This window comes from Chelonus insularis, unplaced genomic scaffold (genome assembly GCF_013357705.1).
Source record: "Chelonus insularis isolate UGA/USDA-ARS -01 unplaced genomic scaffold, ASM1335770v1 contig_270_pilon, whole genome shotgun sequence".
NCBI classification, from domain to species: domain Eukaryota; kingdom Metazoa; phylum Arthropoda; class Insecta; order Hymenoptera; family Braconidae; genus Chelonus; species Chelonus insularis.
In genome coordinates, this window is record NW_023276458.1 from 180447 (window position 1) to 201609 (window position 21163).

The 21163-nt window shown below is 29.4% G+C and overlaps 7 protein-coding genes across 13 annotated transcripts; 4 read left to right on the forward strand and 3 right to left on the reverse strand.

Moving 5' to 3' along the window:
* The first annotated feature begins 277 nt into the window (after nt 1-277).
* Nucleotides 278-2974, forward strand: LOC118065188 (zinc finger Ran-binding domain-containing protein 2). Of its 2 annotated transcripts, XM_035080331.1 has the most exons (7): nt 285-353; nt 758-852; nt 946-998; nt 1073-1154; nt 1462-1807; nt 1885-1994; nt 2161-2974. In XM_035080331.1, exons 2-7 carry the CDS (start codon nt 779-781, stop codon nt 2162-2164), a joined length of 669 nt encoding a protein of 222 aa, XP_034936222.1. In that variant the 5' UTR covers nt 285-353; nt 758-778; the 3' UTR covers nt 2165-2974. The 2 variants fall into 2 exon arrangements, with proteins under 2 accessions (XP_034936221.1, XP_034936222.1); XM_035080330.1 differs by lacking the exon at nt 2161-2974 and having other exon boundaries at nt 278-852; nt 1885-1998.
* Nucleotides 2975-3013: 39 nt separating this feature from the next.
* On the reverse strand, nt 3014-9356 carry lgs (legless). The gene is made up of 6 exons (XM_035080322.1): nt 8181-9356; nt 7877-8085; nt 7505-7790; nt 7057-7421; nt 6286-6742; nt 3014-5955 (listed from the first exon to the last, which is right to left on the reverse strand). Exons 1-6 carry the CDS (start codon nt 8464-8466, stop codon nt 3857-3859), a joined length of 3702 nt encoding a protein of 1233 aa, XP_034936213.1. The 5' UTR covers nt 8467-9356; the 3' UTR covers nt 3014-3856.
* Nucleotides 9357-9475: 119 nt separating this feature from the next.
* Nucleotides 9476-11398, forward strand: IntS12 (Integrator 12). 4 transcript variants are annotated; one of them, XM_035080324.1, is made up of 6 exons: nt 9476-9759; nt 9855-10108; nt 10215-10421; nt 10509-10874; nt 10957-11023; nt 11108-11398. In XM_035080324.1, the coding sequence occupies exons 3-6, from the start codon at nt 10263-10265 to the stop codon at nt 11302-11304; spliced, it is 789 nt and encodes a 262-aa protein (XP_034936215.1). In that variant the 5' UTR covers nt 9476-9759; nt 9855-10108; nt 10215-10262; the 3' UTR covers nt 11305-11398. The 4 variants fall into 4 exon arrangements, with proteins under 4 accessions (XP_034936215.1, XP_034936217.1, XP_034936218.1 ...); XM_035080326.1 differs by lacking the exon at nt 9855-10108; XM_035080327.1 differs by lacking the exon at nt 9855-10108 and having other exon boundaries at nt 9481-9589.
* An 89-nt stretch (nt 11399-11487) lies between these two features.
* eIF6 (eukaryotic translation initiation factor 6) lies at nt 11488-12981 on the forward strand. The gene is made up of 6 exons (XM_035080329.1): nt 11488-11824; nt 11918-12003; nt 12096-12271; nt 12352-12528; nt 12599-12780; nt 12870-12981. Exons 1-6 carry the CDS (start codon nt 11718-11720, stop codon nt 12877-12879), a joined length of 738 nt encoding a protein of 245 aa, XP_034936220.1. The 5' UTR covers nt 11488-11717; the 3' UTR covers nt 12880-12981.
* A 519-nt stretch (nt 12982-13500) lies between these two features.
* On the reverse strand, nt 13501-17439 carry LOC118065158 (uncharacterized). 3 transcript variants are annotated; one of them, XM_035080268.1, is made up of 11 exons: nt 17280-17439; nt 16795-16953; nt 16187-16707; nt 15869-16111; nt 15527-15797; nt 15161-15441; nt 14841-14984; nt 14512-14755; nt 14266-14408; nt 14040-14175; nt 13501-13958 (listed from the first exon to the last, which is right to left on the reverse strand). In XM_035080268.1, exons 2-11 carry the CDS (start codon nt 16916-16918, stop codon nt 13777-13779), a joined length of 2289 nt encoding a protein of 762 aa, XP_034936159.1. In that variant the 5' UTR covers nt 16919-16953; nt 17280-17439; the 3' UTR covers nt 13501-13776. The 3 variants fall into 3 exon arrangements, with proteins under 3 accessions (XP_034936159.1, XP_034936158.1, XP_034936160.1); XM_035080267.1 differs by having other exon boundaries at nt 16795-16957; XM_035080269.1 differs by having other exon boundaries at nt 16795-16957; nt 17311-17435.
* Nucleotides 17440-17591: 152 nt separating this feature from the next.
* On the forward strand, nt 17592-19122 carry amx (almondex). Its single transcript, XM_035080279.1, has 6 exons — nt 17592-17956; nt 18052-18107; nt 18182-18325; nt 18396-18517; nt 18590-18733; nt 18834-19122. Exons 1-6 carry the CDS (start codon nt 17866-17868, stop codon nt 18967-18969), a joined length of 693 nt encoding a protein of 230 aa, XP_034936170.1. The 5' UTR covers nt 17592-17865; the 3' UTR covers nt 18970-19122.
* On the reverse strand, nt 18988-21090 carry LOC118065161 (uncharacterized). The gene is made up of 3 exons (XM_035080277.1): nt 19429-21090; nt 19240-19357; nt 18988-19171 (listed from the first exon to the last, which is right to left on the reverse strand). The coding sequence occupies exons 1-3, from the start codon at nt 20901-20903 to the stop codon at nt 19106-19108; spliced, it is 1659 nt and encodes a 552-aa protein (XP_034936168.1). The 5' UTR covers nt 20904-21090; the 3' UTR covers nt 18988-19105.
* Between the last annotated feature and the right edge of the window lie 73 nt (nt 21091-21163).

A 21163-nucleotide genomic window follows, 5' to 3' on the forward strand; every position in this document is an offset into this window, starting at 1 on the left:
TAATATTATTATCTTATTTATTTTTAATAACCACTTTTCATATAAATACAATATATAATAAATAAAAAAGGGTCAATCATGCTTTTTTCTATCACCCCGAATAAATAGAACAAATTAATGTATTTATTTATAAGTAATAACTTGAATTAATTATTATAAAACTATTATTATATCATAAGAATAGTATTTTTTTGCCCTTTTAAAAGTATTTAAATTGAAGAAACACATAGCCATCAGTGCTGCCATATTTCAGTGTCTGTTTTTCATCAATATTCACTAGGTGTCTACAGTGCTAAATGGCAAGATCTCAAATGAATAGAGTGGAAAAAGTTTATTCATAACAGAGTCAGATCGTAAATAATTAATAGCAAATTCTAATTAGACAATTTAATTATCTGATAAGTTATACTTAGCTCAGCTGTGATGAAATTATTTTTTTACATTTTCACTCATAAATTTTGTGTCATTATTATGATTTGAACAGAACAATCGGTCGATACGGAATATTTAATGTTACATTATTTTATTTAGTATCTGCCAAATTTTGTATATCATATGAATGAGAAAATTTTTTTATTATTATAAACTCTAATATAGTTTAAAGTATTCCTAGGAAATTTTTCTAGATTTTTATGTGAAATATTTTAAAACATCTGTTGATTAGATGTTATTTCTTTTGCACATTTTCCCTTTACAATTAGACTAATTAAAGTCATCATTAATTGAGAAAAGTATCACGATTTAATCGTGATTTCAGTAGCAGGCTGGAGATTTAGCAATGGATAGTGTTAAAACTGATGAGGATAATCAAAGGGGCATTAATGATGGCGATTGGGTATGCCCCGATTCTCAGTACGTAAGACAACTACTTGACGATTTTTTATTTATAAAAATATTAAATCATTATATTGTCTAAATCATACATAATTAATTATTCACTCGCAGGTGTGGGAATATCAACTTTGCAAGGCGAAACTCGTGCAATCGTTGTGGAAAGGGTATATTGATGCATTTCATGTATCAAACATATGATCTACACTCATATCAATCATATTACGTTATTTTTACTTAGATAGAGCCGAATATTCGAAGAAGAAAAAGCTTGGTCAAGAAATAGGCAAAGTGGCTGCTGAAAAAAGTCGTGGATTATTTAGGTAACTATTTGTTTCATTCAATTCGAGAATTTATTTTAAAATAGAATTATTCAAATTGATATAATAAATTTATCATGATTACTTTATTATAAAATGTTTAAATTTATTTTATCAATAAGATCATCAAATAAATAATATTTCAAAAAAAAAGTTTTGAAATCTGCTCAATATAATAATAGAAAAAAAAAAAAAGTTTATAAACAATGAGTCCCAGGTACATTAAAAATACTTTACAAATATAATTCTAAATATTAAAACTATCTTAGATTTAATTTTATTCATGAATTGATTGGTTGTATTAATTCAGCGCTGACGATTGGCAATGTAGCAAGTGTGGAAATGTTAATTGGGCAAGACGACAGCAATGCAACATGTGCAATGCTCCTAAATTTGGAGAAGTTGAAGAAAGAACTGGATATGGAGGTGGTTATAACGATAGAGGAGTTGTAGAATATAAAGAACGACGAGATGATGATGACGATGAATATGATGAATTTGGAAGACGTAAAAAAAAGCGAAAAATCGATCGCTCTGATGATGACTCTAAAGATTCCAGATATAACAGTCCTACCAGAAATAATTTAAAAGATTCCAATAATAAAATTGTCCCTACTGAAGATCCAGATGTAGATCCGGATAAATTAAAAAATGATGTAAGCGTTGTCTAATTAATATCTTTAAAAATCTTAATGAATAAATGTGTTTCATTGAATTTTGTTATTCAATTTAGTGTGATAATGATGGAGAAGAAGATGAAGAAGACGATGACGATGATGAAGATGGTGATCTATCAAAGTATGATTTAAGTGAATGGGATGATTTTGTTCCAGAAAAAAAGAGGTAAATTATTATTTATTTTTTACTAATTTATATATAATTTTTTCTAATTTTAGTTTGTGTAAAAAATTTTAATCTTTATTAAAAAAATTTATTTTAATATTGCAACATTTTAATAGTAATTTATATCATCTTTGTTTCAAATAATAATAAAAATATGTTATTCTAGGTGAAAAAAACGCAAAAATTACCTACATTCGAATTCGTGATAATGATGTGTGAAAAATCATCCAGCTTGATACTTATTACATTACTATTAAACAAAAAAAAATTAAAATTTCAAATAATTATATATATATATATATATATATATATATATTTAATTGCCAAAAATAAGAAAATTTGATTTTTTGACGATTGTCTGTAAACTGTAGATTAACAAAGTATTAAAATAAGTTAAATACTACATAATTTATACGTTCATTTTGCCATTATTTATGTGATATTATTATGCGAGATTGAAAAAAAAATTGATGAAAATAATTTTGAAATATTTAAAAAGAAATTTAAATGGACATTTTTGGTGTACAAATAATGGCAATGTGCTTTTCTCTTCTAACATTAATTAATAAAAAAGAAAATTTATAACGTAATTCTAGATTTTTTTGCTCAGATTTGAAAAACAAAAGTAAAAAAAGCTAAAAAGTTTTACATTATGTAATCGAGTATTTTTCTCAAAGAGAAAGGAAACTATAAAAAAAATTATTAATGCACTTTTACACAAGTTATTATGTGACATTATACAGAACAAAACACGTGGAAAGAAATATTTGTTAATCATTTTTCGTATTGTTTTTGATTAATTAAATATTCAATGTTATTAGTTTACTGTAATATATTGCTGAGTTTGTGGTAGGATCAATGATTCGATTAGGTTTATTTCTACATTTACTACAATCAATAACATCTGCTGGAGCGGTTCCATGCACTGACTTCTTGTAAATATCTTTATTTCATTTATAATAAAAATCATTCATCAACAACATAATTAGTCAATTATTATTAATAATATTATTTTTATTATTAATATTTATTATTATTCTATTATTATCAATATTATTATGATTATTATAATTATTTTTATGTAATTATGTGCTATATGAGGTCATGATTATGCACAGAGTTGGTCACGAAAAATTTCATAAAAGGAGAGGAGAAAAAGGGATGCTATCGAAGTTATGTTTAATGGATGGGATATTTATATATATCGCGTATATATACAATAACGAATTTGAGCTTTTTTCATTGCCCCACTTTTGTCTCTTTTTTGTTATATAATAATAATAATATTAAAGAGTATGTACTTTCTTCATTTTATCTACTTTTTTACCTTTAATACATTTTTCAATCCTTTCTTCCGGGGCTTGATGGACTCTTGTTTAAATTTTTAATTATATTTTTTATAAATTTAATTATTGTTATTAAAGAGACAACATAAAAATTCTTGCCTCTTTATTAACATATTTATGACATTGTGTCATACCACTGTTCGCAATAAATCTCTGACATGTGAACATTCCGAGCGATACAAATAATAATGTTACTATATTTACGACAGAAAAGCCAGATTTTACACAAATATTTACAACGTCACCGCGATGATTCATTAACAGGCACGGAATAATGACGCAAAAAATTTACAGAAAGCCGAAATTTTCGACATGGAAAATTCATTATTTATTATATATTGCACGGAACAATATTTTGTAGTAGAGTCTTGCGAAAGTGGTGGGCAAGAAATTGAAACAGATAATTTGTAGATTATCAATCACCGTCACGTCCACCCATCTGGGTGATGTTTTCAGTTCTGACGGATCAGTAATAAAAAAAAAATTATTTTTATACAACATTCACTCAATATATGTTTACTTAGGCATAAAAAACTGTTGATGTGAGTGTGAATTAGGCGGTGGATGAAGATTAGGATGAGGTGGGCCACTACCTCTTGTACCTGTGGCGTAGAGTTGTTGCTGAAAGTTGTGGAATTGCTGAGCATAATTAGGATCAGCCATAGGTCCTCCTCCAACAAAAGGACTATTTTTAAAGTTTCCAGTAGCACCACCCATACTTGGAGGAAGTGGTTGAGATGCATCTGGTGGTGGACCAAGACCCATTGGACTGGCTTTACTACCAGGAACATATATTCCAGGATTCTGTTGATTTGGCACCTGAGAAGGTGGTACCATATCCGGTGGGAAGACTTTGTCAGGATCCATAGGACTTCCGGGGAAGACACCACCACCAACCATATGTTGCATACGCATTATGTTTGGCTGTGGACGCATATTTCCCACAGACGGCCTCATCGACGGATGAATACCAGCATTCATCGGTTGACCATCCATTCTAGGACCTCCGCTACCCATTCCAGGAAGACCCGCGCTACCCATATTTCCTGACATTCCTGAATGAGGACCTCCCATGTTATTTGGCATACATCCATTTGGGAAGTACTGAAGATTTACTGAAGGTGATTGCATTTTTGAGTCTAAATTAGTCAGTGGATTTGTAAAACGTTGAAGAAATTCAAGACTTGGTGGGCCTCGAGGTGCATGACCAACATTCGGCCTTGCTGGTAAGTACTGTATTGTGTTAGGAGCACTAGGTTTAACTTGAATATTAGCTCCATTATAAGGACTGGGACCTGTTACATGTTGACCCATCAATCTAGGTGGTGGTACATGTTGATCATTACCAGGATAACCACCTGGAGGTCCATTATGTCCACCCATCATTCCATGTCCCATCATAGAATGACCAATTTTATTTGGTCCAACAGGACTACCAGTATGAGAAGTAGTTGGACTATAACTTGATGGAGGTCCTCCGAGACCCATACACATTCCTCCTACATCATTCGGCTCATTTACACCACCTCCCATATGACAACCACCATTCATCTCATTTGGACCCATCTGCATCATATGCATTCCATGAGGATTATTAAAAGGCATCATTCCTGTATTTCCTGGATGCATTGGGCCATCATTTCCAAGAGCATTACTTGCTGCTGTATTTGTTAATTGTTGGCTCATTTGTGCTAGAGAAGTAATTGGATCAAAATGACTAGCATTCATTGAACCCATACTTCCTAGTCTTCCCCCTACTAAATTGTTTGGATTTAAAGGTACATTATCTGATGGCTGACTGACATTAGCTGTCGATCTACTGCATGGAAATGCGTTCATAGGACCACTCATTGGTGTTACTATGTTATTAGCTGCCGAATTGTTCTGATTTAATACAGATGGCTGTTGTTGTGGTTGAGATGGTTGAGTTGGAGGTGGCTGTTGTGGTTGTAGTTGTTGCTGTTGAGGTGGCAGCTGTTGTTGAGATTGAACTTGAGACTGTTGTGATGGCGGTTGTTGTGGCTGTTGAGACTGTGATGGTGGCGGTTGTGCTAAATCCTTGGAAGAAGGTGGAGATGTTTCAGGTTTTGTATTAGGAGACGCTGGTACTGTTCGAGGTGGTCCCATACTATCTGTTAATGGATTTAATGGTACAGGACTACTTTGTGCGCTTGTGGAAGTTTTATTACTTGGTTTCACATCAACTGGAGTTTGAGGTGCCCCATTACCTGGTGTATGAGGTGTATGAGGCGTATGAGGACTATGTAAGGAAGCACCAAAACCTCGATTCATACTCTCTATCGAAGGACTTGATCCTTCAGATCTTGCTGGATATTGATTACTCGTATCGATATTGCTCGACATCATTCTTCCAGATATCTCTGCGTTGGTTGTTACACTACTGTTATTTTGTAAACTACCGTCTTTAAGACTAGTATTAGGCTGTTTTTGAATCGTTAATTCTTGTCCTTCAAACGTATTAAGATATTGAATTTGTTGCGGACTTGGAACTGGCATTAAATTAGCTTCTTTTACTCCTGCAGCATTTACTGTTCCTCCTAGCTGTTGTTTTTGTTGAGCTAGAGTTTGGAGCGTCCGGCAGAACATTCCATCAACTATTTAATAAAATAAATGTTGTAACAAATAACAATATAAACTATTTATTACGATATTTATTTATTAACTATGTTAAATTCCCTCATGTGTTTATAACTTTTTATTCAATACAATACAGAAAAATGAATTAAACTAGTTTTAAATATATTATATTCATCTAAAATTCTAAAATAAAGATTAACTAATTGAGAAAAGAAAAACTTACTTAATTTTTAATTAATATTAACTTCTTAAAAGTATTGTTGGTAATTAAATAGAATAAATATGAAATAATACAGACGCACTTGAGGAAATTTAGCAAATAATGGAAAATAAAATTGGAAACTCACCGTTGGGTGGTTGATTAGATGGAAAATCGAGTGATGGTTCTTTTTGAGGTGTCGTATTACTTGGACTCAATGATGCTAGATGTGAATGTGAAACTGGAGTACCTGGATTACTATGATTTAACCTCGTAGTGGAAGTCGCCGATGTTGATCCAGCGTTTGGAGAGTCCTGACTAGTCGGGCTCTGCCCCGGTAAATGTCCAGGTCGTTGAGAATTTAATTGAAATTGTCTATTACAATCAGCCGGAGAATTTAATGCAGAATTAGCTCTAGGTGATGGCAGCGACAAATTACTCGTTGGATTATTCGGTGAAGAAGGATTTGGACTTTGTGTGGCAATCGGTACACTAGCTGATCGTGTTGTCTGGTGATATGGCGGTGGAGGTCCTTGACTACGAGGTAAACCTCCAATCATACCAGACCCACGAAGCGAAACTGAACCAGGACTACCAGCTCCTCCCTGATAATAATTAGTGATCACTATCCTGGCCATAAAAGACTCGAATAAAATTAGTTTCTCAGTTAATTTTGTTACATATCTTCGGTGTTTTATCCTTATTTATATTTAATATAGTACTTTAAAACGTTGAACATATGTTGGCATGAAATTGTTTATAATTATATATTATTTTAATGATTATTTTGAAATTTAGAAAAAAAAATGAAATAAATATTATTGACTGAAAATTCTCTAAGTACCTAAACGAGAAATATATTTAAATAAAAAAAAACTTTTAAATGAGTTATTTAAAAACATGAAAAAATAATACTTACCTTATTTTTTCCATCAAGAAATTGATGCTGTAATTTATGCCAATCCATATTACTTGAACACTGGCTACCAGAGGTACTAACGGGTGGAAGATTTCCAGGAACACCAGTAGGTACTGGAGTACCTTGTGTTGAATCTAATGCACCACTAGGATCATCTTTATGTTCTGGAAATAACATCATGTGCATTTTTCTTATTGTTGCAAGTTGCAGTTCTCGATGTTGCCTTTGTTGTGGTGTTAGATTTTCATCAGGAACTTTGACACCTTGAAGAGATGGTTGAAGCCCTCCCGGCCCTGGACTCGTTGTTCCTCCGAGTAAATTAGGACTTGGACCTATCGTGGTATTTGCAGGATTTTGATTATTCGCTGTAATTTTAATTAAAATTAATAGAAATTCTTATTATTATAATTATTTTATTAAGTAATAGAAATAAGAAACTAAAAATTACCCGGATTTCCTGGAGAATTTGGAACAAGGCAAGGCACATCTATATTTGTATCATCTAGAGAAGTCTCAGGATTACCCAATGAGTTATTACCATTAAGACTTCTAAGATTGGACTGTTCATTCCAAAATGCTGGAGCATTTGGATCAAGTACTGGTATATCAGGGGGCTGTTCTGCTGTAAATCCACTGCCTGGTGTTGGCTGATGATTTTTTTGTTTCATCATAGCAAGATTATTTAGCCATTGAGCAGGATTTTGTCGAAATTGATTTACTTTATTTGGATGTTTCTATAAAATTTATGTAATATATTATCATCATTATTACCATAATAGATTGAAACTACATTTGTAAATAGTTAATTATAAAAATGAACCTCTAAATATTTTTTAGTTCCTGGCTGAGCACAATGATAGGCAATAATTGATGGAAATTGACCTTGTAGTACGGCATCAGCACCCTTATTTGCTAATGTCGTGGAAAATACAAATATTTGGCTTTGTTGCTGCATATATTGAGCTTCTCCACCAGCTCCACCACCCATTTGTTTTCCAAGCACATTGCTAACCAAAGGTTGGATTCCATCTATAAAATATTAATATTATTTATTAATTATCTCGAAGCTTTTATCAACAAAAATAATTATAATAATAATAATAATAATAATAATAAATATTTACCACTAGAAATATCATCATTAGGATTGTGATCATTCTCTTGCTTGACCAATCCTAACATAGCCGAATTGCCAGTTCCATTCTGAGTATCAGTTGGCATGTTGGTTTCTCCATTACTAGGATCAAGAGTCGGATCTCTAGGACACTCATTCGTATCCTCTCCAGGTGCATCATCATGATTACCACCTGATGTTTCTTCTTTAATTTTAACCGTGTCGCCGTCAGGTTCCTCCTTGACGACAGTACTTGAAATACAACTTGGTTCGTTTGATTTCTTTTCTGTTTTCATGTTAACTAGCTATTAAGCTTAACACTGTCAGACTCTTAAAGTAAATAGAATCATGAGAATCATGATTTACAAGAAGATATCACCTAGGAAACTGTTCAATTGTGCGTTTCTGTACGTTGTTGAGGTTATCAATGGATGTTTGAGGTACTTGAGTAGTTTTGGAGTAAAAGAATGAGTGAAATAAATGACTTAATGATCTATCCAGGTTACTTGAATATTTTGCTGCTGGAGATTTTCATGGATTTTTTCTTTACCAGCGTGAATCTGTAGATAGAGTTGTCGTGCGTGTTGGTGCATTTAACCGACTGGCACGAGTGAGGTTGTTGGAGGCAAATGAATAAGCCGTGGTATGCAAAGGAGTAAAACAAGTGAGATTTGTTCCAGGAAAAAGTACGGAAACACACTTGAAACTGGCACAAAATGAGACGAATAAATAGTTGAAATGTCACCCTCGGCATCAATGTGAGGGCATAGCGCGCGGCGGGGCCTTCTTACACTTGCTTGCACTCAACTTCTTGTTTGCGATCTTATGATCTCGCGCGTCTTGCTCGACCACGTTTTTCACTTATCCTCTTAGCGTTAAAAACATACGCGTATATCTATGGAAGAGCACGCTACACTTAAATTTTACTATCACTCACAAGCATTGTTCTTCCAACTTTATTTGTCACTTCATGGTCACTTTGATTATTTATTTCTTTTACGCACGGCTGCCAACTACCAGTCGAAAGTTGGGCGCTCGTGTTTTAATGCATCGATGGATAAAGATGCATACACCTTGGCAACCATGTTAAGAGTAAGAGAGACAGAATTATCATGACTATAGGAATAACCGACTGAGATACAAGGCAGAGAAAGAAATGAAATAACTATAGTAGTAGTAGATTGGTATGGTACAACTATGTACCTGTGACTGCTTCCTAAATCCAATTGCTTCCAAGCTTATTATTTTTGTCTCTCATTGGTCAAATTTGTATCACACTCTCTTTACTCCCTCTTTTTATTCGTCAAATTCCTTTCTTGGAATCAAATATATCGTTGTATATTTGCAGTGCACTCCAATTATTCTCCCAATTTGCAGTTATCCTATTTTTTACTCAATACTCGAGTTTATTTTGCGAGTGTACATAAGATATAAATACTCATAATGATCATTATATAAATTAAATGCAAACACTTGGCATTTAATTTTTTATTTTTGCGGATTTATTTTCGGAGTAGATTATCATTTGGAGTATATTATAAATAAAAAGGATTAATAGAATATAAAGAAAAAATTAACTACAAAAATATGTAAATCCTTAAATCTTACAATTCCATAGCTACATTTACTACATATATGTACCGCCATTGGGTTATTCTCAATTTTTTTTTTTTTTTATTTCAAGATACTTATAAATATATTCCAATGACACCAACTCCGTACTAAACACTGATTATATCTTTTGAATGTTGTCAGATGCATTCTGATTATCGACGAACACATTTATATCTTTCAGCCAATGCTATAAAAATAGATTCAATTTCTTTAATATAATTATTGGAATATTTAATTGATATATATATATATATATATACATAAATTTAAATTAAAAATATCGTTATTTAATTCTAATAATAATTCTACATTATCAGGAGTAAAGTAAATATTAGAAATATTCGAATAAAGCTTAATTGTTAACAAGCAATTTTTAAGCCATCTTATTGTTGCGTTCATTATAATCTAACATAACCTATAAAATTTTCAGGGAGTGCTCAAAATTTAAACTCTATCACGATCATTATCTTGAATAAATATGACTCAATTTGAGTTGGATCCTCAATTTGTTCAAGGACTTAGACTCCTTCATTCAAGCAATAAAGATTCAATGGATCAATTAAGAACACTTTTAGATGAAGCTATTAAACAAAAATATGGTCTGTCCAAAATGTTGTGCAACGTTTTACACAAGAAGGTAAGAAAATAATGAATCTCAATGAAACATAATCAGCTAGATTATTTTTATTTTGTGTAATATTTTAATAATATAATTTAATTTTAGTATACCATTGAAGAACCTGTTTTAAGTGATCACAGTAGCTGCAGTAGCAAGAAAAGTAAAAGCTCTAGTTCATCATCGAAACACTCTGGCAAATTCAGCAAGAGTGATTCTATTGAAGAAATAGCTCCTCGAGATACACCACCAGATTTATTACAAAGTGATGACCCATTAGCTGAAATATTGGAGGACGATCTTACATGTGTGGTTTGTAAGGGTATGGATGTTGGGGCGAGAAATAGGCTTGTTGAATGTGCTGATTGTCATGCTCTATATCACCAAGAATGTCATAGCCCTCCAATCCAGGATTCTCAGATTGATATCCCAAAACACATTTGGTATTGTTCCAACTGCATAAAAATATATCAGGTTTGAATAAAAATTATGCAATGTATCATCTAATTAATACATAAGTGTTAATAAAAATTTATTATTTATGTTACTATTTTAGCCGCCTAAAGAAAAAGGTTCACCAAAACCTTCATCAGAAAGTAAAAAAGAGTCCAAAAAAAGTACAAGTAAATATACTCCGTAATTTTTTACTATTCTACCATTTATTTTTTTTTCTTAATAAACTTAATCATTTTTAATCTATATTTCAGATTCAAAACATTCAGACAAATATAAAAGTTCTTCTAGTAGTGAGATATCCTCATCATCGTCTGCTCCAAAAATTGTACCTAATATTAATATAATTGATAAAAGATATAAAGACATATCAAAAAAATCTAAATCAGATAAACGGAGCAGTTCTTCAGGAAAACATTCATCTAGTCCATCTACTATATCATCCAAATAAATTAATAAATTTTCCATTTAATATTCTGAATATTTTATAAAAATTCATATTATTTTAATTAATATGTGTATAATAATTAAATAATTTTTCATAAGTTTGTAAACTTTTTTATCGATAGTAGTTAACAAAATATTATTAACAACAACTGTTTCAAAAAAACTTCAATTGGTGGCGCTTTTTGTGTAAATTACATAGTATTTCGCAATACCTATACCATGCATAAGAAATCGTAACCTCGTGTCGAGAATTTGTGTAATTTATAACAGAAGAGAGAAAAGCCGAGATATTCTATAGTGATTAGTTTTACGGATATATTGGAAGAAAATTTTAGCTTTTATTTTCAATAAGGATCAATTGATTAATTAAAAATTTCTCTGTCCCCTCGTCTATGTAGATCTTATTTACTCGAAAAAATGGCAGTTCGAGTTCAGTTTGAAAACAGTAATGAAATCGGCGTGTTTTCAAAGTTAACTAATTCATATTGTTTGGTGGCAATTGGTGGTTCTGAAAATTTCTACAGGTATTACACATTTTCATATTATGTTTATTTAGTTTTACATTTATTTAAATATACATAAATCTAATAATTACTAATTTCTTTTTACTTTTATAGTGTTTTTGAGGCTGAATTAGGAGAAACTATTCCTGTGATTCATGCATCTATTGCAGGATGTAGAATTCTTGGAAGATTAACTGTAGGTATGTTAAATATATCTTTTAAATATTTATTATACTAATGTAATAAAATAATCTCCGATTCTTTGTACTAATAAAAACTAATGACTATTTAGGAAATAGACATGGACTCTTAGTACCAAATACAACGACAGATAATGAGTTACAGCATATCAGAAATTCTCTTCCTGATTCTGTTAAAGTACAAAGAGTAGAAGAAAGACTTTCTGCTCTTGGAAATGTTATTGCTTGTAATGATTATGTAGCTCTTACCCATCCGGATCTTGATAAAGTAAAAATTATATATTTTCCATATTGTGTTCTGGCCAAATATAATATAAATTATAATATAATAAATAATATAAATTTCAGGAAACAGAAGAAATTTTAGCAGATACTTTAAATGTAGAGGTATTCAGACAAACTGTAGCCAGTAATGTTTTAGTTGGATCTTATTCGGTCTTATCGAATCAAGGTGGCTTAATTCATCCTAAAACTTCTGTTATAGAACAGGATGAATTGTCATCACTTTTACAAGTACCTTTAGTGGTAATTATATCCTTACATTTATTCTAATACAATTAATAAGTACTTAAAAACATTTTTTATTAATTTATAGGCTGGGACCGTTAATAGAGGTAGTGATGTAATAGCTGCAGGATTAGTAGTAAATGATTGGGCCAGTTTTTGTGGCATGGACACAACCGGAACAGAGATATCAGTAATTGAGAGTGTATTCAAACTCAATGAAGCTACTCCCGCTGCCATAGCATCAACTATGAGAGCGTCCCTCATAGAAAGGTATATTAAATTTTATCACCTTCATTTTAAAATTTTATAATTCGTAAAAAAAAGTCAACGATAATAACTAAAATATTATTTTATTACAGTATGTCCTAAAACTCATCAAATATATGTAAAATATCATTTTAAATGGAAAAATTTATTATATGTACACGATTAAAAAATTATTTGAATTATCCACTTTTTTATGTAATAAACCATAAAGTAAACTACAATTATCAACTATAAATAACTATGATTCAGTTTTATGCACTCTAATTATTAGAAAAAAAAAAAAAACTTATCTATTGAAAGTATGACAATATACACACATTTTTTTTCAAATTAAAAAATTTTTTTGTTTTTTCTTTCATAATTTGATGTAATTATAGGTAATTTTTCAATTATTAATTATTTTAGGGGTATTTAAATGTTATTTAATATTACCTAATAGTTAAAATAATTTTAAAATTCTTTTTAACATAAGTGATATTAGTTTATTAATTTTCATAAAAATGAAAAAATACATAATTGAACTCTACAGTAAAAAACCGAATTTTCGAATATCTGAACTTCTTTTTATTTTAGGTATTATGGTGGATTAAAATTATTAATTTCCCTTCAATAACTTGACTTCATTGACAGATATTGTTAAATGTAGTTATAAATGATTAAGAAACTATTTTTTATCTCACAATTTAGGCTTATATAAAACCGAATTACGGTATTGATAAATCATTTTAATGTCTATATATAATTATTATTAATTATTTTCAAAACACAAAGTGTATTCGTTGATTGAATCGCATTATTATTACTCAACTGAAAAATTAACATTCTCTGTGCGTGTCTGCTTCATTTTTTATGGCTTAGGATTTATATTACTACTTTTAATCATTAGAATTATATTACTTACAGCCCATTTTGAAAATTACTTTTATCATTATTCATATACATGTTATTTCTTAACTTTATTAGTTTTTTTTTTTTAAATTTTAATATTGATAAATCAGACTAGAGTAATGGTAGTTGCTCGGCGTTTAACAACTCTTCCGCTGCTGGTACATCAGACCTCATTACTAATGTAATTCCTGCTTGATAAGATGCAGGAATTCGGATATGAGTAGCATTTACAGATCCTTTCACAGGTTGACGATTGTGCTCTGAAGATTCACGAATCATGTTCACCACTTGCCCTAAATTTATAAATTAGAGATTACGTCGAAAAAATTTCGAAAATACATTTACTTATTGAAAAAAAAAAAAATAAACATTACCAAGTACATTAAGTCTACGCCAACGATGATCCATTCTCATCAATGCAGTCAAATCGGTAGTAGGATTCCAATGAGCTAATACATCCGCACGACGTATCAATAAGACACTTGGACTTACTAATTGATGCCAAACAAGCTGAATATATTTAATACAAAAATAAGTAATTATTTCTGAGAATATAAAAATAAAGTGTATTTAAGTTTTATAATTAGATAAATTTTTTACCTGCTCAGGAAGGCACTCTAAAGGATTTGTTAAATAAATTCCTGCTTGACTGACTCCAAAAATCATTTGATGATGCCAAGCATCAGGAATTTTACATCCTTTGCCACAATTTTGAAGATTTAAAGTGGCTATAGGTGCTGCACCTATGTAAAAATAATAAACAATAATAATCAGTGAAAAAATAGTACTAAAAGAAGATAAAATACTAAAATATTAATAGAGATGATTATTATAACAAAATAGCACCTCTAGATATCCAATAATAAAGCCAATGTGAAAGAGATATCGCTCGTTCAGGATAAAAAGCAAAAAACTTTGATATAACTGCGCCATTAGTTGCTAAAGATAACCCTCGAATGATATCTTTATGGGTTGCTCCAGCTTGCGATCGACTTACTAGATACCTTGGTAATGGAGTCCCTGGTTCTCTAAGTCGCGTTGCAACACCTTTGACTAATACTTCTGGAGAAAATGGCACATCTAGGGCCAGCTGAAATTAACACAATTATATATTTTATTCTATTGACTACTCTTTTAGTTAATTTTGTCTAGCATTCATGAAATTTTGTACTAACGAGAGCATTCACAGCTGATGTGGCACCACACGCAGATGTTGCAATTTGTGTTACTTGTTTCATTGCTGCTTCTTGCTCACTCCATAGCATAATTCTTTCCACTGGTCGAAAATCATCTATTTTATCATTAGATAATTCATTTTCCTGCAATAACAAAAAAAAAAAAAAAACAATGAAATATTGATTTTTTAGTTTCTGTAATTGCAATTTTTTTTTATTACTATATTGTCAAAATAAAATATTAATAAAAAATTCTCAAATTATTGTTGGTTATTACTTTTTAATACAAAAATATTTGTTAACTATTCATTTATTCTTACTAAGTTTGATTCTTCACTCTGACTAAAAGTTGTTTGCTTATGAAGCATCAATTTTTTTGCCATCATTCGATGCCACAAAGTAGAACTGAGATTAACTTTTAACCATTGCAATCCAGAATTTTCAGGAAGTGGTACGGCAGTAGCAGTATCAGCCCAAAGTTCAGAATCTACATCTCTATTATCTCCTGGAGATATTAAGTCTCCGCTCGTATTATGGTAACCATGTGATTCTCTCGAAGGAATTCCAGCGTTATTGTAATAATTTTGACTCCCTAGTTTTGCTAAAATAATTATAGTTTTTTTAACATTACTTCAACACATGAAGAAAATGCATAATAATAATTATTATTATTATTATTAACTAACAGGTTGTAGTACTAGTACTAGGCAGACATTGAGCTGCTTGATTATGATTCGTAGTCATACTTCCAAAGGGCGATTCATTTTCTTTGCTTTTTGTTTCCATATTGACATTAGATTTACTGTGAGATGGTTGGGGTGAAAGAGGTACAGATTGTCGAGATACTACTTTTCCACTGCTCAAGTCATTTAAAAATACAGAATCGGACTCAATATTATCTAAAGCAATATTTTGAATATCTTCTGTAATAGAAGCTAAATCACTATCTCCAGTATCCTAAAAAAGAACTGGTTATATTAAGAAGACAAAAATTTACTAATAAAAATGATTATTTAAAATAATATTACCTGTTCACAAGAAGGTCCTGGATCAAAATCCATTTCAAGAAAATCCATTTCTGGACTTGATCTTCCACTTGATTGTAATCCCGCTGCTTCATAATTTTCTACATTTCTGGAATTTTCTCGAACTCTTTCGTCAACGTTGCCTTGGTCATTTCCTTTATATGTATATATACAGTAATCTTCTGCATCTGAAAAATCTTCTCCCTCATTTCCTGAACTAGAATCTCGCCTTTCATTTTGGTCACGCTTAAAGACAAATTATATTCATTGTAAATACATAAAATAATAATTTTTAAATAATATAAATTGTTACTGTTATACCTTAAATGTTTTTGATAACCCACTAGGACCAGAACCATCTTTATTTCCATTAATATTAGGCCTCAAAAAGTTGCAAGTGCCTTGGCTAGTTGAACCAATACTAACTCCGATATTATTTAAAAGACACTCTGAAACACATGAACTCTGAGACCACGATAAGTCAATTTCGGGAGTTGTACGAGTACTACATGACACTTTTGGTGGACATTTATTGATTTGACAATTGTAATCTACGTTATTTATCATATCAGCGTCTTCTTGTAACTCATTCTCACTTGTTTTAAATGAAACTTCTGATGTGATTGCGATAAGTGATGTATCAACATTGAAGCAAGTATTCAAATGATTTGATTGAACATTAGAATTACTAGAATTGATTGTTAGATTGTGAGAATTGATTGGAATATTTGTACTACTGCTGTGACTGCCACTATACTTAAATTTCGATTGTGTTGAAGCACCTACTTCTTCGTAATTTGTAATACTAGGATCCATTCTTGAGGACTGTGAGTTATTAGATACTACAAAAAATGGTTCCATGTAATATTTTTCTTTTTTTTGTTTAACATAAATATTATTTGAAAATTTATATTTTTTACTGGCAATACCATTCTCTCTTGTAGATTTGCTATTGGTATCTTCATCAGTCACTAGATTATTATCTGATTCAACTTCCTCCACTTGAATGTCCACTTCACTCAGTCCTTTATGATTTGTTTCTTTTGAGTTCATTTTTTTATTGTTACTTCAGTATATTTATTTATATTCTATCTGAAAAGAGTTGAATTAAATTAAAAAATATCTCTATGTAAATAATCTAAACTTGTTGCATTTATAGTCATTATTTATAGTTTTATGTACGTCAACAAAACAATTCAAATTAGATGAATTATTTTTAATGAGAACATACATATGATTGGTGAAATTATTAAGTGACAATTATAGTTATTTATTGATATTTATATATTTTTTTTTTAACAACGACTTTTTCTCTTTAATAATTATAATATTAGACAAGTTCATAAAAAAATAAATCCACAAAAATTTAACCAAGTTGAGCTGGATAATTAATGATATTTTAAATAATAATTACCGTAACTGCAATACAAAAAAGAAACAATTACTTAAAAGCATATTAGAAAATCATCAGAATAGGAAACTTTTCAAATTTGCGGTTGTTTTTGACGTAAAAAATAATTTTTCATCACTAAAGTAATTTGAGTCTTGAGAAAAAAGGCTAATAAATGAGTTACTAACGTTTCTTCAAACATTGATTCCGGAAGTCAGCTGATAAAAAGGAAGTGTTAGATCACGGTGTTAATAGATATCAGAGATACATTGTACATATGCCTTTACACAAATATATGTATATATATATATATATGTAAGTGAATAATATAAACGTCACACTCTTGAAAACTAGTGGGAATAAGCCGTATGAATATTATTGTTTGTAATACGAAATGTCTCGAATCAATTATTTGCAAAACAGTGTTTCTCAAAAATTATTTTTACTGATAATTTTTTGAGATTAATCTCTATTTTAATATAATTATTTAGTTTCAATATACTTTTCAACATATAATGTCTAGTGTGTAATATAAATGAATGTGTAGTTTACGAATAACAATCAAATATTATCATAAAAATAGTGATTGTTCATTGGTATAAACAACAAAATGAATATCGTTAGAATAAATTCGAAAAATGTATTTTTTATTATATTTGCTTTGATATCTAATACAATTCGCGAGGCCAATACAGGATATGGTAATCATCATATACACATATATATATATATTGTTTTTTAAACCAAAATTAATTTTGGAATAAAATAAATTAAAAGTTTATTATACTGATTACAGAAGGGATGTTGAGTTCTGCTTATACAAATGTAACACCCGCAAATAGTAATAAAAAGGTAAACAATATGTATAAAATTCTGTAACAATTTGAATTTATAGAAAATTGGAGTTTAAATATTTTTCATTTTAGGATGATAATTTTGGGACATGTTCAGTAGGAAAATTATGCTCTGAATTAGGAGGAAATTGTTTAAAGTGTGATATAAATCCAAATTGTGTTTATGGATCAACATATTCCATTAATTGTACAGCTCCTGATGTGATTGATTGTTTAGTACGTAAAAATTATTTGTTAATGCATAAAACGTATTTCAATTATCAATAATCTTTTTTTTTCATCATAGGGTGACAGATCGTTTACAAAGCAATACATCTGTAGATATTGTTATCAAACAGAAAATTGGGAACATAAGTGTCATTTAAAAAATTCTTGCAGTTCTGTAGCTTCACCTTTACAATATTACAGGTCAGTTGAAGAATTGATTAATTTAATAATCCAAATTAAAATTTAAATTTAATCACTAATTCTTTTTTGTAGGACAAATTGTACGGTCAATAACGATATAATATGCTTAGGAAGACGAAAATTCATGAAAAATTTACGATGTAATTGGACAGGGGGATATCGATGGTCTACTGCCCTTATATTGAGTATAACTCTAGGTGGCTTTGGTGCCGACAGGTGGACAAATTAATTTTTTTTAATGCAATATTCAATATTTATAAAAAAAATATAATATTTATAAATATTAATATTTATTTTAAACATTTATGTTTTATAGATTTTATTTGGGTCATTGGCAAGAAGGCATAGGAAAATTATTTAGCTTCGGTGGATTAGGTGTATGGACATTGATTGATGTTATGCTCATTTCGATGCGATACCTAGGTCCTGCTGATGGTTCACTATATATTTAGTGATGACTAAAGCAAATTATTCCATTTTATTCATAATTTTATTTAATTTCATAAGAACATAAAAAAATGCTTTATTTCATAAAAACCTTCAATATAAATAAGGATAAAGTAAATTATTTTCAAATATCTTTTCTATTTACATCAATATCTTATAAAGATGTTCATTCAATTTGTTACTATCATTACGATATTCATTTTCTATCTGTAAAATAAACAATCTTTTAGTACTTAAAATAATTATAAAGTTATTAAATAATATTTTTTAAATACCACTATTGATTTGCATTCAGAATTAGTTAACAGTCTTAGTTTTAATTTCATAAGTCCATGAGGCTCAATAGAATTCCTTAAACAAGTAGTTTCATCCAATAGATCAACGTAAGCAATCCTGTGGTCATCAAAATAATATAAATAAATAATTTGAAAAAATTATTTTTTAAAAAATATGGAATGGCATACTTATTGTCACCATATTTCATACATATACTTGGTATATGAATTCCTTTAATTGGATTTGTGATATTTAAATCAACTAAATCTAATTCATGTCTTATTTTTTGTATTTCTTTATAAATTAATTTATGATTTTTTTCAACTTTTATTTGTAAATTATATGGATCTACTAATTCTAATGGTATATCGATATCAGGTGCTTCTATTTTAATGCAACTTATTAACAATTGTAATTTCTCTTTAGATTTCCAATCATTACAATTTTGAATGATTGGATGGAAGATTCGATTTCTAAAACATTTATGAATTAATTCTTTTGATTTATATTTAAGCATCCATAGAGAAATAATAATGTTGAGTAACTTGGTGTATTCTGCTTTGAATATGACAAATTTTCTTTCAATACATTTTTCTATTTCACTAAGATCTTCATCTTTTAACTGATAATTAAGCATTGCAGCTGACCAAACTAGGTTATCAATATCTTTTACCCGATAAATATTATTATGCCTTAGACTTGCAAAAGCATCAGTATATAACTTTAATAAAACATTGTCTACTCTTAATTTAGTTTCTGCATATAAATTCAATACATGTCCACAAAACATTAAATTAAAATGTTCTGTTGAGTTTATCAGAGCACGATTAAAATTTTCAACATTAAAATTTTTTGAAGGACCAACATGTCTTATCACTTTACACAATGGAATAAGTAAATGTTTTTCTTTTATTAAAAATTCCGCCTCATTTTCTAAAACTTCTTCAATTGATCTTTCTTCAAATTTTTTTAATTTAACTGAACATTTGAATAAAGCATCTGCTAAAATACTTTTGTCAACTAAAGATAAATTATTAAAGGATGGTAAACATTTTTTTATGTACTTAACGTCTTGAGCTCCTTCTTTTTTTTTTAAACTAGCAAAAAATAACAATAGAAAAGTTTCTTGGTAGTTTAATTGATCACGTTTTAGAGCTATTTTCAATATTAAAATTGCATCATTGTAAAATTTAGTGTTAGTTATGTGAGATTCATCGATTCTCATAAGAATATTTAATAGTTGAATAATTTCAGAAGTAGACAGTTTATTCAATAATCGACAACATTTTGCATCAATTTTCTTCAAATATTTTCTTAATTCTGTATAATTTTCTTTTTGAAAAATTAACATCATTGTTTCCTTTTCAAAATTCTGCTTCCAGAATGTTTTGTTATAAATATCGATCTGTTGAATATTATTTTTTTCACAGCTACTTCTCGTCGTATTCTTATTATTCTTATCATATATTTGTTTACCTGAAGTGATATTATTAAAATTTGATTGATTAGGTATCAAATAATTTAAAAATCTCATTTTCAAAGACATTGCATTCGTCGAATATTTTTTTATCACGAAAAGTTCATTATTAATTAAAATATTATATTTATTCTTAAATAATGGAATAACTTTATTTATTTGATTGTTGAAACGTAAAAAATTCATATTTTTATCATTGATTTCAAAAAGTGAGTATTTAAATAACCATAAAAAATATTAATTTATCATGAAAAAAAATTTTTAGAAAAATAATTATTTCAACTTTCATATTAATATATATGTTCAGTACCGGACATAAATGCTGTTCAATTTTTTAAAGGTTATACATGTGATTTCCCTATACCGTCGTATGGAAAATCACACAGCATTTATGTCCGGTACTGTACAGTCTGCGTAATGACAGTGAGTATATATATATATATATA

Bases quoted from the DNA above. Each gene is read 5' to 3' on its own strand.
- IntS12 (XM_035080324.1), top strand. From the start codon at position 10,263: ATGACTCAATTTGAGTTGGATCCTCAATTTGTTCAAGGACTTAGACTC. The intron at 10,422-10,508 runs GTAAGAAAATAA...ATTTAATTTTAG, and splicing joins GCAACGTTTTACACAAGAAG to TATACCATTGAAGAACCTGT. The intron at 10,875-10,956 runs GTTTGAATAAAA...TTACTATTTTAG, and splicing joins ACTGCATAAAAATATATCAG to CCGCCTAAAGAAAAAGGTTC.
- LOC118065161 (XM_035080277.1), bottom strand. From the start codon at position 20,903: ATGAATTTTTTACGTTTCAACAATCAAATAAATAAAGTTATTCCATTA. The intron at 19,358-19,428 runs GTATGCCATTCC...TGATGACCACAG, and splicing joins ATGAAATATGGTGACAATAA to GATTGCTTACGTTGATCTAT. The intron at 19,172-19,239 runs GTATTTAAAAAA...TTTATTTTACAG, and splicing joins CTGAATGCAAATCAATAGTG to ATAGAAAATGAATATCGTAA.
- LOC118065188 (XM_035080330.1), top strand. From the start codon at position 779: ATGGATAGTGTTAAAACTGATGAGGATAATCAAAGGGGCATTAATGAT. The intron at 1,155-1,461 runs GTAACTATTTGT...GTATTAATTCAG, and splicing joins AAAAGTCGTGGATTATTTAG to CGCTGACGATTGGCAATGTA. The intron at 1,808-1,884 runs GTAAGCGTTGTC...TATTCAATTTAG, and splicing joins CGGATAAATTAAAAAATGAT to TGTGATAATGATGGAGAAGA.
- amx (XM_035080279.1), top strand. From the start codon at position 17,866: ATGAATATCGTTAGAATAAATTCGAAAAATGTATTTTTTATTATATTT. The intron at 17,957-18,051 runs GTAATCATCATA...TACTGATTACAG, and splicing joins CGAGGCCAATACAGGATATG to AAGGGATGTTGAGTTCTGCT. The intron at 18,734-18,833 runs GTGGACAAATTA...TATGTTTTATAG, and splicing joins GGTGGCTTTGGTGCCGACAG to ATTTTATTTGGGTCATTGGC.
- LOC118065158 (XM_035080268.1), bottom strand. From the start codon at position 16,918: ATGAACTCAAAAGAAACAAATCATAAAGGACTGAGTGAAGTGGACATT. The intron at 16,112-16,186 runs GTATAACAGTAA...TTTGTCTTTAAG, and splicing joins GGTTATCAAAAACATTTAAG to CGTGACCAAAATGAAAGGCG. The intron at 15,798-15,868 runs GTAATATTATTT...GTTCTTTTTTAG, and splicing joins CAGGACCTTCTTGTGAACAG to GATACTGGAGATAGTGATTT.
- lgs (XM_035080322.1), bottom strand. From the start codon at position 8,466: ATGAAAACAGAAAAGAAATCAAACGAACCAAGTTGTATTTCAAGTACT. The intron at 7,422-7,504 runs GTAATTTTTAGT...TTAAAATTACAG, and splicing joins AAATTCTCCAGGAAATCCGG to CGAATAATCAAAATCCTGCA. The intron at 6,743-7,056 runs GTAAGTATTATT...AATTATTATCAG, and splicing joins TTCTTGATGGAAAAAATAAG to GGAGGAGCTGGTAGTCCTGG.
- eIF6 (XM_035080329.1), top strand. From the start codon at position 11,718: ATGGCAGTTCGAGTTCAGTTTGAAAACAGTAATGAAATCGGCGTGTTT. The intron at 12,004-12,095 runs GTATGTTAAATA...ATGACTATTTAG, and splicing joins TCTTGGAAGATTAACTGTAG to GAAATAGACATGGACTCTTA. The intron at 12,272-12,351 runs GTAAAAATTATA...TATAAATTTCAG, and splicing joins CCCATCCGGATCTTGATAAA to GAAACAGAAGAAATTTTAGC.